We start from the raw sequence: 14,698 nt of genomic DNA, 5'->3' as shown, positions 1-14,698 counted from the left end.
AGGCTGGAGGGACACCTGACCGACAGGACGAGGAGGGGGAGGAGGACGTTGCGGCCCCACGGCAACGGAGGCACCCGAGGGCGCACCGTGTGTACCGGCCCCGGCAGTCATACCAGGACCTCACGGACCGGGAATGCAGGAGGAGACTCCGGATGAGCCGGGAAACCGTGGCACACATCTGCCACCTGCTGGCACACCTGTCACCGCGTGGCACTGGCGGGGGACACCCTCTCCCCGTGTCCGTCAAGGTTACGGTGGTCCTGAACTTTTATGCAACGGGGTCATTCCAGGCACCGAGTGGGGACCTGTCCGGCATATCGCAGACATTGGTGCACCGGTGCATCCGGGCAGTGACAGATGCCCTTTATGCCATGGTGCACCGCTACATCCGCTTCCCCGTGGACCGGGCCAGCCAAGATGCCCGGACCGTGGGCTTCTCTGCCGTGGCCGGGTTCCCCATGGTCCAGGGCGCGATCGATGGGATGCACGTCGCCGTGCGGCCACCTGCAGATAACAGGGCCGCGTTCACTAATAGGAAGGGGACCTATTCGATGAACGAACACCGCATGATGATCCTGCACGTCTGCGCCCGTCACCCAGGCAGTGTACACGACTCATTCGTGTTGTCGCGGTCATCCATCCCCGGCATGTACGAGGGACGCCATCCCCGGCTGAGGGGCTGGTTGTTGGGCGACAGGGGCTACCCATTGCGATCGTGGCTGATGACGCCTATACGGAGGCCACGCAATGAGGCGGAGAACCGCTACAATGATGCCCATGTAGCGACAAGGGGAGTGATCGAGAGGTGCTTTGGCGTGCTGAAGATGCGTTTCAGGTGCCTGGACCTCTCTGGGGGCGCCCTCCAGTATCGGTCAGATAGGGTCGGCCGCATCATTGTGGTGTGCTGCGTCCTGCACAACATAGCCCAGCAGAGGGGCGATGTGCCGCAGGCAGAGGAGGGCGGAGTGGAGGAGCAGCAGGAAGAGGCACAGTCCTCCCCAGATGAGGGGGATGGGGGCAATGGTCAGGGCAGACGGGGTAGACACAGGCGGGTGGCTGTCCACCGTTACCGGCTGGCCCAGCGGGCACGGAACAGACTGATAGACGCCCGCTTCACTGACTAGATGGGCGTGGGAATCGGGTAGTATGGCCACAGACCGCACACCATGGCAACAGCCGACCACCCACACCCCCCACCCATCCACCCACCCAGCACCCTCACCCCCTCCCCAAACACACCCACCCCACCCACATGCACACCACCCCCCCCCCCCATTGCCGATCCACCGGCGGCACAACGGGCCGGGCTCACACAGTTGCGGGTGGACGCGTGTCTATCGCAGGCCATGGAGGATGATGACAACCCGCCCTGCGATGAGCTCCTGGCTCTACATCGTTGGACTATGTCTGACCCATGGCCACAGTACCACCATCCACCCGGACCATCCCTGCATGCGGCTGTGACACTGCAGCGCACGGTCCCGTCCTCTGCCCGGGGGATGTTGATGGCGGCCCAGGGGGAAGGGGGCAGACTCACCTGGGGCTGAGGTAAGACCACCCCTCACACACACACTTGCGCTCAACGTACATGACACGCCCGCACACTTTGGACAGAGCACAAAGGCAGCTTCGGTAGGTGTAACATTGACTTTAATAACCAAAGGAGTTCATGCACGTGCCCTAGCCCCTAAAACTCATCTGTGCCCTGCACCCGTGCCAACTTACTCAGTGTCTAATTGTTTGGCCTTACGGGCCCTTTGACTACGTCTACGTGGTTCCCCAGACGGTACAGCAGAACTGGAGGTGGACTCCTGTGATTCCTGCCCTCTGACACTGGATCCCTTTGGCGGCCGTTTCCTGGGGCATCCTGGCCTAGATGGGCCAGGCTGCGGCCCGGGCGACTGGGATGGCGAGCTGCCAGCCTGTCCTGCCCGTTGCCCACCCGATGCACCTGGGACGGAAGGGGGGGGAGTCCGAGGTGTCGCGGTGTACCGGGACCTCCCCTACAGAGGGAGCCGGGACGGACCACACCACCTCCTCCTCCCTCGGGGTGCCCGATGGCCCCCAGGCCTCTACATGGGTGGGGGATGCGAACGGACTGGCCATCCGACGCCCCCCCGACATCTGGCGCTGCCAGTCCTGGAGGCCCGTGCTGGTATCGACAGGGGTCTGCAGGTTTGCAGCCATGGAGCCCAGGGTGTTGGCCAACCCTGTCTGTGACAGTGCGACGCCGGCTCGCACATGGCCACTGGCGCCGATGCCCTCAGCGATGGCCTGCTGAGACTGGGCCATGGCCTGCAGAGACTGGGCCATGGCCTGCTGAGACTGGGCCATGGCCTGCAGAGACTGGGCTATGGTGTTGAGCGCCTCTGCCATCTGGCGCTGGCACTGGCTCATGGCCTCCTGTGAGAGGGCAGCCATTTCCTGGGCCACAGACGCCGCCTGCACGGAAGGCCCCAGGCCTCGCAAACCGTTCCCCATGTCTGACACCGTCGTAACCATTGCCTCCACCGTGGACGCCACCCGTGCGGTGTCAGCCTGGGTGGCACGCATGACCGGGACCACTCCCAGCTCCTGGACGCGGGTGGATTCCTCCACCTGCGACCGCAGCCGTCGCAAGCCGCCCGTCACCCTCTTCGCTCGTCTCCGGGTCGGTGGTTGCATCGGATCTATGTGTGGGTGTGGTAACTGCAGGAACCCGGGATCCATCTGGGCGGCAGATGTTCGCTTGGCCTGGGCTGCCCTCCGACCGCCCGGTCCCTCTGCTGCTCCTACCTCCACCTGCTGTACCGGGACGGCTGTGTTGTGCGCACCAGTGAGTGTACCAGATGCCTCATCACTCAAGTGCCCAACCGTGGTGAGTGTTTCTGCGATGGTGGAGGGTGTTGGTGACAGCAGTGGCGTTGTGTCGTGCTCTTCGTCCCACTCTGACTCCATGGCACTTTGGGGTGGGGGTTCGTCTCCACCCATCCACTCTGAGTCACTGTCCGGTATTTCGTCTTCCCGGGTAGGGGTGTCCTGGGTAGTGCTGTCCCGGGTAGGGGTGTCCTGGGTAGTGCTGTCCCGGGTAGGGGTGTCCTGGGTAGTGGTGTCCCGGGTAGGGGTGTCCTGGGTAGTGGTGTCCTGGGTAGTGGTGTCCTGGGTAGTGGTGTCCTGGGTAGTGGTGTCCTGGCTCGGATGTGACGGGGGCCTGTGGCTGCCCCCCTCATCGCTGGGTGGTCGCTCCCGCACGTGACGTGGGTGTCGTCTCCCTGTTGCACCAGGTCTCTCCGTCTCCCGTGGTGTGCGAGGGGCATCCTGCGGGCGTCGCATGCTGGAGGGTCCGGATCTCTCCGTCTCCCGTGGTCTCCGAGGGGCATCCTGCGGGCGTCGCATGCTGGAGGGTCCGGGTCTCTCCGTCTCCCGTGGTGTGCGAGGGGCATCCTGCGGGCGTCGCATGCTGGAGGGTCCGGGTCTCTCCGTCTCCCGTGGTCTCCGAGGGGCATCCTGCGGGCGTCGCATGCTGGAGGGTCCGGGTCTCTCCGTCTCCCATGGTGTGCGAGGGACATCCTGCGGGCGTCGCATGCTGGAGGGTCCGGGTCTCTCCGTCTCCCGTGGTCTCCGAGGGGCATTCTGCGGGCGTCGCATGCTGGAGGGTCCGGGTCTCTCCGTCTCCCGTGGTCTCCGAGGGGCATCCTGCGGGCGTCGCATGCTGGAGGGTGCGGGTCTCTCCGTCTCCTGTGGTCTCCGAGAGGCATCCTGCCGGCAGTGTGCTTCTGCGGGGATGGGTGCCTGGACGTTTGGTCCTGCGATACACAATGAAGCATGCATGGTTAGACATCAGGCAGTGATCAGGTGATACGGGGGAGGGGGATATAGGGGAGGGGGGATATGGGGGCGGGCTGTCGGTGGCTCACTTGCTGGTGGGCCCCCGACCTCTGCATCAGCAACCTCCCGGTCCTCAGGTCCGCCAGCCAGTTCCAGGGCCCTTTCCTTGTGTACGGTCAGTGGCCTTTCATCAGCGGGCCCTCCTCCAGTCCTCACATGCTCCCTATTGTTGTGTGCGCGCTTCTCCTGTTGGGGGGGGGGAGGGGGGGTGGTGGCAGGGGTAAAAGGCAACAGTGTTAGGCAGGTATATGAATGCACGCCATCGGTTGCGCGTGCATTGCAGAGGTTAGGGCTGGATTCACTTGGGGATATGGGGGATATGGGGGAGGGGGGATATGGGGGAGGGGGTATATGGGGGAGGGGGGATATGGGGGATATGGGGGAGGGGGGATATGGGGGAGGGGGGATATGGGGGAGGGGGATATGGGGGAGGGGGGGATATGGGGGAGGGGGGATATGGGGGAGGGGGGATATGGGGGAGGGGGGATATGGGGGAGGGGGGATATGGGGGAGGTGTGATATGGGCAGGGGGGTATATGGGGGAGGGGGGATATGGGGAGGGGGGATATGGGGGAGGCTCACCCTGCCTGCTCTGACGAGGTCGTTCACCTTCTTGTGGCACTGGGTGCCTGTCCGTGGTGTCAGGGCCACAGCGGTGACGGCCTCTGCCACTTCCCTCCACAGACGCCGGCTGTGGCGTGGGGCAACTCTGCAGCCGTGCCCGGGATACAGGGCGTCCCTCCTCTGCTCCACCGCGTCCAGGAGCGCCTCCACATCGCGTGACTCGAACCTCGGGGCTGAGCGACGGCCAGCCATCCAGTCGGGTGTTGCGGTCGGGTGTTCCGGTCGGGTGGGGGGGAGCTGCGCGGCCTTATGAGCCGTCATGCCGTGCAGCGCGTATGACGCTGCACGGCGTGAACCACTGCGCAAGCGCGGATCCCGTTACGTCGCTGCTAGCCCATTTCGGGCCGCAGACTATCGTCCCATTTTTATGACGTGACGCAAGTGGGATTTGCGCTGTTTTTTGCGCCGATCGACGGACTTTCCGCCGATAACGGAGAATTTCGCCCATGATCTGAAGTTGTTGAACTCCATGTTATGTTAAATCTAGAAGGCCCTAAAATACCTAATCGGAAGATGAGGTGCTGAGCATCCAGTTTGTGTTGGGTTTAATTGGAACTTGCCACAGGCCAAAGACAGAATGCGCGCAAGATGGTGAATTGAAATTTCAAACGACTGGAAAGTCAGGGTGATGCTTGCGAACTGAGTGGAAGTGTTCCAGTGATCACCCAGCCTGTGTTCAGTCTCCCCATTGGAGTGCGGACTGCATTGTGAGCAGTGAATATAGTAGACCAAATTGAAAGAAGTGCAGTGAATTTCTGCTTCACCTGGAAGAAACGTTTGGTGTCATGGATGGTGAGGCGGAGAGGGGAGGTACAGGGGGGCAGGTACTCCACGTCCAGTGATTATTTGTGAAAATGCTGTGGGATGAGGATTAGGTGTTGGGGATTATTGGCGAAATGGACCAAGGTGCCATGGCGAGACTGGTCCCTTCAGATTGTTGACTGGGGAAGTGAGTGGAAGATGTGTTTGGTGGTGGCAACATGTTGGAGTTGGCAGAAATGACGGAGGATGGTCCTTCCAACAGATGGGATGAAAAGTGAGGACAAGGCGAACTCTTTCATGGTTCTGGGAGGGTGTAGAAAGGTTAAAGGCAGAAGTGTGGGGGGTGGGTTGGACATGGTTGACATAGTGGGATTGATCCCAGTTCCCCACTTTGGAATTCAACAGGTATCTAGGATCTTTAAACTTAAAATCCTAATAAGGCAATTAATATATTCAAAGTTGCTCATTTTTTTCAAGTGTATAAATAGTTTCAAGTAAATGTTGTGATTGTATAACTGGGACCATGTCAGATTTTGTCAGTGACTCACTGCAGCCATTCTGTCTCCATTTTAGACGTACTCTGTTGATTATTCTTTTGTCTACTATGTACATTCCCTTGGCCGCAGAAAAATAATTTTCACTGTACTTCAGTACACGTGACAATAAATATCTATCAATCAATGTATCCAGAATGTGAAAGACATGGCCATGTTATGCACACGATTATAAAAAGTTGGAAAATGCATTAATTTATTTCAGAAGAGAAGGGAAAATGCCCTCATCTAATTTAAGTGATTTGCTGTTATTTGCCAAATTGTCAAGTCATTGCTGTATTGCCTTCTTTGTGCTGTAGGTGACAAATATGAGGTTCATACAGGAACAGAACGTACTCCGAGTGTTGTGGTTCATATCTGTGAGAGCGAAAATGAAGAGGAAGATGCAGTTAAACTGCCAAAGCAAAAAATCGTTCAAACAAAACGACCAGATAATGCACCAACAATGAACAAATGAAGCTTCTTGTCTATCTGCCTCCTGTGACCATATCATTTGCTGCAACAACAATTCAACAGTTGTCTCTTCTTTTCTTAAGGACTGTTTATCCATTGTTATAAAAAGAAAGTAGTAATTTAGGTGATTGCCTAATAAAAGAACAACTGTAAGGACTCCTTTTTTGTGGCTTTGAAGCTTCATTCCATCTTCACTCAGATTGTTCAGACCTCACCAGGCACTAAGTGATGTTGGGTGACCAATGACAAAATAGCAGGATGGTTTATGGATTGCCTCCCCTTTCCTCTGAAAGCTTCAAATCCATAAAATTGTTACGCAGCTTCAGTGTTCATTCAAAGCTTTATTTTGGCCTCTTTTTAGATGTGATATGCAAATGTCGCTATTGTCTCTTTTGCAATGTTATCATTGTTGCGTGTTTATCTGTATCGAATGTTGTTCTGAACAAATATTGACCGCGTAAGAATGAAGTGAAATCTCTGGCATGTATATAACACTTCTAATTATGTTCCAAGAGAAAGAGACCAAATAGTTGTGAAGTATTTTTCACCAACATTTTTCCACACACCTCCCCACACTCTTCCCCCCCCCCCCCCCCCCCCCCCCCCTCCAACCGAGCAGTGGTGAGGTGAAATATATGATGCTTTAATACAGCTTACTTTTGCAATTGAAAAAACTCCATACTCCGCAACTTGTGCTTGGTCTTTTACAGTCAGTTCATTGTCTGAAACAAAAGTGAAGGATCTGAAATAGCCCAGCAGCAAGCCATACAGCATCTGTGGAGAGTGAGGACAGTCATTGTTTTATGTCAGTACACTACTTCTTCAAAACTCAGTTTGCGGGTCGAACTGAGTTAGTGCCACTCCCGTCACTGTGGAGGGGCCATCGAATTCCCATCCAATTCAATCTATGCTTGCTGACCAGTAGCGATTTAAGCCAAGTATTTTATCACGGTGTGACATCCTACTGCAAATTCCACCCATTTCTACAGTCCTCCAATATGACTTGATTTGCTGCTTGAATATTGCACTTTTTAACAGAGGGTTCTTGGTTCATGGGCAAACCTGGATGTTAACCAATTATTTGCCAAACAAAAGACTTACTCTCACAATTATCTGAATAAAGAGAAGCATATGCTTGCTGCTGGGTAGTTTCTAATGAATTATCTACAATTATGTCTGATAGTCAGTTATTGTATTTAAAATGAATTAACCAATCATTTGAATTAAGCAATGTAAGTAACTCAGCAAAGTGAATTTATTCTTAAAAAGTGTAATCAGTAGATAAGCAATTTTTAATTAAGAGGAGGCTACAGTATATTTGCTCAGTAACATTCAAACACCCTACAAAGTTTACAAAACTTGCTTCAGCAAGGAATTGAAATATTTTGATTTTTAATTAGGAGAACACAATCTATGAAACAAAGATTATACTGTATTCTGACAGAAAATAATAATCTTCTATAACTATCATATTAGTACGTCTACAAACACAGGTCATTTATATCATAGCTAACAAGGTTTAAGCAGACCTGAATGTAAAGTAGGTTTATGCCTTAAAAACCAATTGCAGTAGCAATTTTAAAATGATCATTCTGATTGTTTGTCTAAAGACATTAACCAGAGCAAAATCCTCCATCCAGTAATGGCCTAACCTGCAAGTGTAGAGGTTCTGAATTTTCAATCACGATTCAAGCTCTTGGTTTTGACGATGACATTGAATAAATATTTAAACCATTCAGATCACCAGTTTGTATAAGCCTATACAAGGTTACATTGTTAGATGCTCAGTGCCAGTTCATTAGGGCATGTAAAGCAGCCTCCGGTTTTCTCTGAAACCCCTTATTTGTTCAATTAGTCCTGCTAAATGCCTCAATTTCCATAGGAATCTCCTGTCCAACAGTTGCAATCTCATGACTTTATTTAAGGGCCTGGTCCTGGCAGAAGGGAGGTGGATTGTTTTTGGTTGGATTTATTTTTTGCATGCCTGTGTCACCTCACCAGCGGGGTGCATGCATGTGCAGAAAAATAATCACAAAGTCACAATGGTTTCAACTCAACCAGACGATCAGGGCAGCACAGCAGCAACTAAGAAATGCCAGAACGAAAGAGAGACTTGAGGATAACACACATTGCAGGACTAGCCTTTTGCTGTTTGATGAAAAGCATTTGCTTTTTTAAATGACTGTGTCTTTCCAATGGTCTTGCGAGGACTGTCAGCTCAACGGAGGGCAGGCAGCACAGGAGAGGGCAGTACTTTGTTTGGAAGAGAGAACATAGTAGCGGCTGAGCACATCTTCACAGTTCACTGTGGTGTGTTAATCACCCTGGGGTAACACGGACTGCAACTGGATGCAGTTATACTTGAAAGTAGACTCCAAACTTTGGTGTTGGTTCAATACGCTTTATTGAACTTATTAAGCAGTGCACACAGTTCGCTGTGGGTTTGACACTCTACTAATCTAAGCATGCTTACTATAACTAACCAAATTAGACTAGTTTTGAGCCACGTGTTGGTCAGCACATCCCCCATTTTGGTCAGTTATTTTCCCAAGTAAGACTGTCATTAAAAGACAATATTGTCGGGAAGAATGCAGATTCAGGGCAATTTTTAATGTAGACAACAATGGTTCATCCGGTGAGAGCGCACATTGCCTCTTTTCAGAAAAGTCCACCAAAGTAGGTGCCAGTCAGGCACTTACATGGGCAATGATGGTCCTTCCCTGACATCAAGGACCCTGGGAGTGGAAGTCCCACCCACCGAGAGTTGCCAGCCACTCAGAGGCTTGGCAGCTCACCGGGGAGGCATTGGCTGCTGCCAGTAATGAACTCACCTGAAGCGCAAGATCGCCAAGGGACCAAGCCAGAGGTGAGTGATAGTGGGAGATGGATCGCGGCCTGGGGATTTGGCAGCAAGGACAGGGTGCCCTCCTCCTCCTGCTGCCAGGTCCCTCAGGCACTGAGTGCATCTGAAAGATGGACCCACCCTCATCCCCGGAAGCTCTCCTTTCTGGGTGAGCAATTCTAGGTCCACAGCAATGTGGTTGACTCTTAAATGTCTAGCAAACCACTCAGTTCAGGGTGATTAGGGATGGGCAACAAATACTGACTGCCAGCCGATCCCATGAAATTAAAACCACAGCAGGATGGCGAGTGAACACCACTAGAGGTGGGATGAAACCCTTAAGTGTGCATTAATTACCTACTTAAAGGCTTCAACTGGCAACAAGGTGGGTACGAATCCTGCCACAGACTTAATCGAGGCAGAGACAAGAAGACGGAGGTGTCTCCAACCTCCCGTCTGATTAAATGACCCCAGGAAAGGGAATAAAATTCTTCCCAAAGAAGTGTTCAAAGCAAATATCTGAACAAAATAGGTAGCAAACCTTAAGCAATTTAAATAATGTATTACAATTTTGCATGCCATGGCCAAGCCCTGTGTCAATGGGTGACCAACTATCAGAGATGCTGGTGCAGCTTTAGTGCTGGCTATAAGGAGGTGCAAAGGAGCAACTTGGAATGATACAAGCATGGTCTTTACCTTTACTTTCCAAAGAACAGGGCTAAGTTCAGCAGCTTAGAATCCAGATGATTACACGCAGCAAACATAGGCCAATGAGCTGCAATACATTGTCCTATTGATTTGTCATAAACTTCCAAAATGCTAAATTAGATGTAATTGGCAGCAGACAAAGACGAATTACATAATGTGTAGTGATTTATATCTGAAACTGGAAAAGGTTAATGTTCTTTCCACTTTGGAAAGTGTGATACTCCTTAAATAGAAACTGGGGAATAATTATCAATTAAACATGTTGCCCGGGATTCTCCGTTGTGAGTCTGTCCCGCTACTGCTGCTAGTGAGGCGGGAGAATATGGCGTTCAGCCAAATCTCCCATTCACTGCAGTGGGACCGGATAATCCCGATGCCCTGAACGAACGGAGAAGCCCACCCCTTAAAACGATCATTAATTGTAAAATTTTAAAAATCCTTGCATTTGTTTTTCTCTTTCCTACAGGAACCTATCCTGTTTGTTTGAAAGTATATGATAACAGGCGGGATCTTCTGGTTCTGCCGAAGTGAGTCCCTGTGACAAGATGGGCAAGCCATGCAAAACATAGCCATAGGCGGGACCGGAAGATCCTGCCGGCGGCCATTGGCGAGCCGCCTCCGCCAGCAGAAAACACTCCACGTAGGGGAGTAAAAGATCCCACCCAATGTATTCAGGACTGTGCCATGCATGATACTCAAGTAGTGCAGTGTGGAACTCATCCCATTTTCAGACATGACAATAATAGGAAATCCTTATGATAAATAACTGCGCGCAGTTCTTTCAACAGTTTCCTTGTCAAAGTAACTTTTTGTTGTATAAATAAACCAAATCACCTGTCTATTTCTCCTTCCTGCCCCAGGGTCTCTTAGTTTAATTAAATAGACATAATTAAACTAAGAGACAGTATTGTGTGATCCTGTGGCTGGATATTGCAATGTAGAATCAGAAGAGCACATGGAGTAATTCCACATGTTTATTTCTTTACCTCGGGGCAAAAGCAAAATGTATAACGGTTTCTGAGCAAGGTGGTAATCTTCACAATAAAGGTACCTCAGACATAATCCCATTGTTTCTTTAATACACATCATTAATTAGGTTCTCAGAAAAAACAATCAATCTTACTTTCTTCCCAAACTAAGCAAGTAGAACATTCTTCTAAGTACTGCTGTATTGTCAAGAGTGTCTGGTTTATCTTCAGACATATATCCTATTGGCTGACCACATGGTGATGACAGGAAGGAGGAAAATATGTGACCATTTACGTTGAGGGCAAACCTGGGGGAGGGGAGCAGAAATCTTAAAAATAATCAGACAATGCACCAAAATTTGTTTTATTTTAAATAGTTAATTCACAGAAAATGTAATGGGAACTGATATACTTGCATAACAGTGGAAGCACCAGGGGGCAGTGTATCAATGCATCTAATGCTATTTCATACTTGTAAACACTGCCCTATTTTGAAGAGGAGTAAAAAATAAATCTGTTACAAAGCAGTAAATCTAATTTGCCAAATTTCCCTAAACCACTCATAGAGTGATTTGGAATTTCATGAACCAATTCATGTTTGGTTCTCAGCCTCACTTCCTCTTTTCTGTCCCAACATATTGCAGTCTTGGAGTCTACCATCTGGCTCGAATATTCAAATAAAATAGACTTCCAATACATCATTCTGTGAGAAAGCAAAAATTAAATCATGTCAAATTCGGAGCCAACCTCCTTATCTGTTTCTAGATGACTTCTCTGATGTTGTACCAGTAATACGTGATGTTCAACATGCATTTTTCAAAATATCAAGTCAGTCATAAAATATGGATTGCTTGTACTAAAACATGTATTAAGCTAGAACAAATTCTTGGAACTCTGAGCTAAACCAGCGCATAGAGAGAGGGGTACTAACTGAGAACAAAACATTAAGTGAGTTGGCAATCTTTGACATGTGAAGCACCATTACCCAAATCCTGTCCTAACTTGAAATAAAACTTTTAATCTCCATCATTCAATCACGTAGAAACATGCAGTGAGTATAATTGTTAAGCAGCAGATATAAAATATTAATTATACACTCCATTTAGACCAATTTTATTCACAATTAATCACAATTTTATTCAGGTCCGAGAATTGTATAATAAATTAAAATATCTTCTCGAGATTAAAATAAGAAAATTACATAAAGTGCACCTTGAATAAATGACACAAATCAAGCATAGAAACGTAACTTTTCTGAATCCCTTCTCCATTGTTAGAGCAGATAAATTCACAATTATTCTGACTAAGCAAGCGCATAATTGATTGTAATGCATGGATTTTATCATAATAATGTAGCTTTAATTCTTCTCAGTAATCCCATGCATTCTCTGTTGGCTCCAATAGTAGGAGCTAATTAAGCTAATAAACACAGCACAGTTTTAGATTTGTAATCATTTGTATTTGTCATGCATGGGTGCATGTCTGTTTAGTAAAATTAAGTGTTTGGAAATAATCATCAGGGCTGTCACTAAACAGCATAATAGTGTTGCTGTCACAACACAAGTTCAAATCACTTTGACTAACTAAATGGATGCAATACTTTTAAAAACAGAAAATCTAAACAAGCTATAATAAATATTGATGCAATTTTATGGTTGTAACTGGCAAAATACTGCTTTTTTTTCCAGATGTGCATGCAAGTGTGTAATTATGTCATCTTACTTTGAGTATTCTGATGCTTAAGTCACTTCCATAATCTTTGGAATAATCAGACATTTGCTGCAGTATATTCCTGGACATATTGGTGAAAAATACGATACATGTATGTGAATTATATAATCTTCTATAGTGTGCCTGGGATGAGGAATAACTTCATGTATTTTCCAGTGTTCTTAAAAGCAGTCGCCATTTAGCCCAATAAATTGTAGTTTAGCTTTGTATCTGATTGTGTATGTCATATGTGGAATGCACGAATAATGGGAAAATCTCAGATCGTAGAGAGTTCCTGGTATGAGTAGATAAAATAGTCAAGCCTCTTAAAATTGCAATGCTCAAGAGTTCTGCACCTTGCATCTGTCACAAACACCACAAACTTGCCATCACTGCTAAGAGTTCCTCGTATTTACTTTTGATAACCTTTTTTCACATCACACATGTATAAAAGTAGAAACTAGGTATTCCTTGTACCTTTTTTAAAGAAATATATAAAGTTCACCTTGATTACTGTTATTAAGTTGTAGGCATTTTTGGACATAAAGTGCATACTTTGGAGTTAGCACAATTCTGTACGAAACAGACAATCTTATGCGCACCAACTCCAACCTAGATTTTTCCATATATATATCCTGCCAGGAAGGAGGTGAAACTGGGCAGAGATCAGGCCAATGGTTGAGAACTATTTGAAGACTGGAGGTAATTGTAGGTACAATATTGGATTTGAATAAGCTACACAGAAAATACAGGTGCAGACCCAGTATAGCTATTCCAAATATGATCTTTAGATTGTAACATAATTAATATTGTTCAAGTTTGGACTTGCCTTTTGTCATTCGGGCACAAGACCTGTGCTGTCGGGTATTGTGTAAAACATAGACTGGTATAACTGGACTGCTACATTTTGGTACCGGTCAGTCTTTCCTGCTATTCATTGCTATTTCTGTGATCTTTTGTACAAGAAATTATCATGTAATAAAGAAATCAAGTGTTATTGTGATATGCCTACATGTTCCACAGCAAGGCTATAACGCCTGTCTTGTCAACACTAACCTGTTTGTGACTTCTCATCAAATAAATCTGACCAGCATGCTGCTGTAAATCAATAAATTATCACTAATGTTATCAGTATGTATTCATTCCTAAAAAAAAATTTTCATTTCAGCAATGCATGCCTTTGTACAGAGGCTTCCAGTAGTTAAAGGGGTTTATTGATGGAAGGTAAAGGCAGTTAAATAACAGGTTTAAAACACTGTACAACAGATCTTAACACTTTGGCTCCATGGTTCCACATTGCCTGGGGTCCTGGTCATTTAAAAAAAAATTTTAGAGTACCCAATTCATTTTGCCAATTAAGGGGCAATTTAGTGTGTTCAATCCACCTACCTTGCACAGTGTTGTGGGGGCAAAACCCATGCAAACACGGGGAGAATGTGCAAACTCTACGCAGACAGTGACCCAGAGCCGGGACCAAACCTGGGACCTTGGCGTCGTGAGACTGCAGTGCTAACCACTGAGCCACCGTGCTGCCCTGGTCCTGCTCATTAATGAGATGGTTGCCCTATTTAACTGCCCACCAGGATCTAACCGGCTCCCCAGTGGGAGGTCACACAGGCGTCCTTCAGTACACTTTTTTTTAAACGGGAAGCTGGAGCAATGGCTGCTGTGAAGATCTGAGGAGGTAGGTAGCCATTTTTGAAATTGGGCATGCAGCCCAGGGGCACTGGAGCTGCTGGTCTGGTCAGGGGGGTTGTTGGGCGCTATCGGTGGGAGAGGGGGGGGTCGCCACTGAGCAGGGGGCAAGTGTGGGGCTCAGCGCCCATGGGTTCTACAGGCCATCCCCCAGATTGTATGTACCCATAGCAGGGGCAACTACAGCTGCTACTTGTGTCCCACCAAATGCCTCCAGGGCAGAACTCTGTCCGTGGTAATATGGCACAAGTAACTTTAACTCCATCTGATTATGAGCAGTCTCTGGCTGCACAGCTGAAGGCTCTTGCTCATAGAAATGAAAAATGAAAATCGCTTATTGTCACAAGTAGGCTTCAAATGAAGTTACTGTGAAAAGCCCCTAGTCGCCACATTCCGGCGCCTGTTCGGGGAGGCTGGTACGGGAATTGAACCATGTGCTGCTGGCCTGCCTTGGTCTGCTTTCAAAGCCAGCGATTTAGCCCTGTGCTAAACCAGCCCCTACCAGCCATAAGGGA

General features: G+C 48.7%; 1 protein-coding gene across 3 annotated transcripts in view; it reads left to right on the top strand.

Moving 5' to 3' along the window:
• LOC140416342 (calcipressin-3-like) overlaps positions 1-13,607 on the top strand; it is a 353,570-nt gene extending 339,963 nt beyond the window's left edge. For all 3 annotated transcript variants that reach the window (XM_072501121.1, XM_072501122.1, XM_072501123.1), the window contains one exon: positions 6,107-13,607. In XM_072501121.1, coding sequence (XP_072357222.1) covers positions 6,107-6,264 — 158 coding nt within the window. In that variant the 3' untranslated portion in view covers positions 6,265-13,607. The remainder of the gene's footprint in view (positions 1-6,106) is intronic.
• The last annotated feature ends 1,091 nt before the right edge of the window (positions 13,608-14,698 follow it).

Source organism: Scyliorhinus torazame, chromosome 1 (assembly GCF_047496885.1).
Source record: "Scyliorhinus torazame isolate Kashiwa2021f chromosome 1, sScyTor2.1, whole genome shotgun sequence".
Taxonomy (NCBI): Eukaryota; Metazoa; Chordata; class Chondrichthyes; order Carcharhiniformes; family Scyliorhinidae; genus Scyliorhinus; species Scyliorhinus torazame.
Note: the sequence above shows the minus strand (reverse complement) of the source record. Positions and strands in the feature narration are given on the sequence as shown.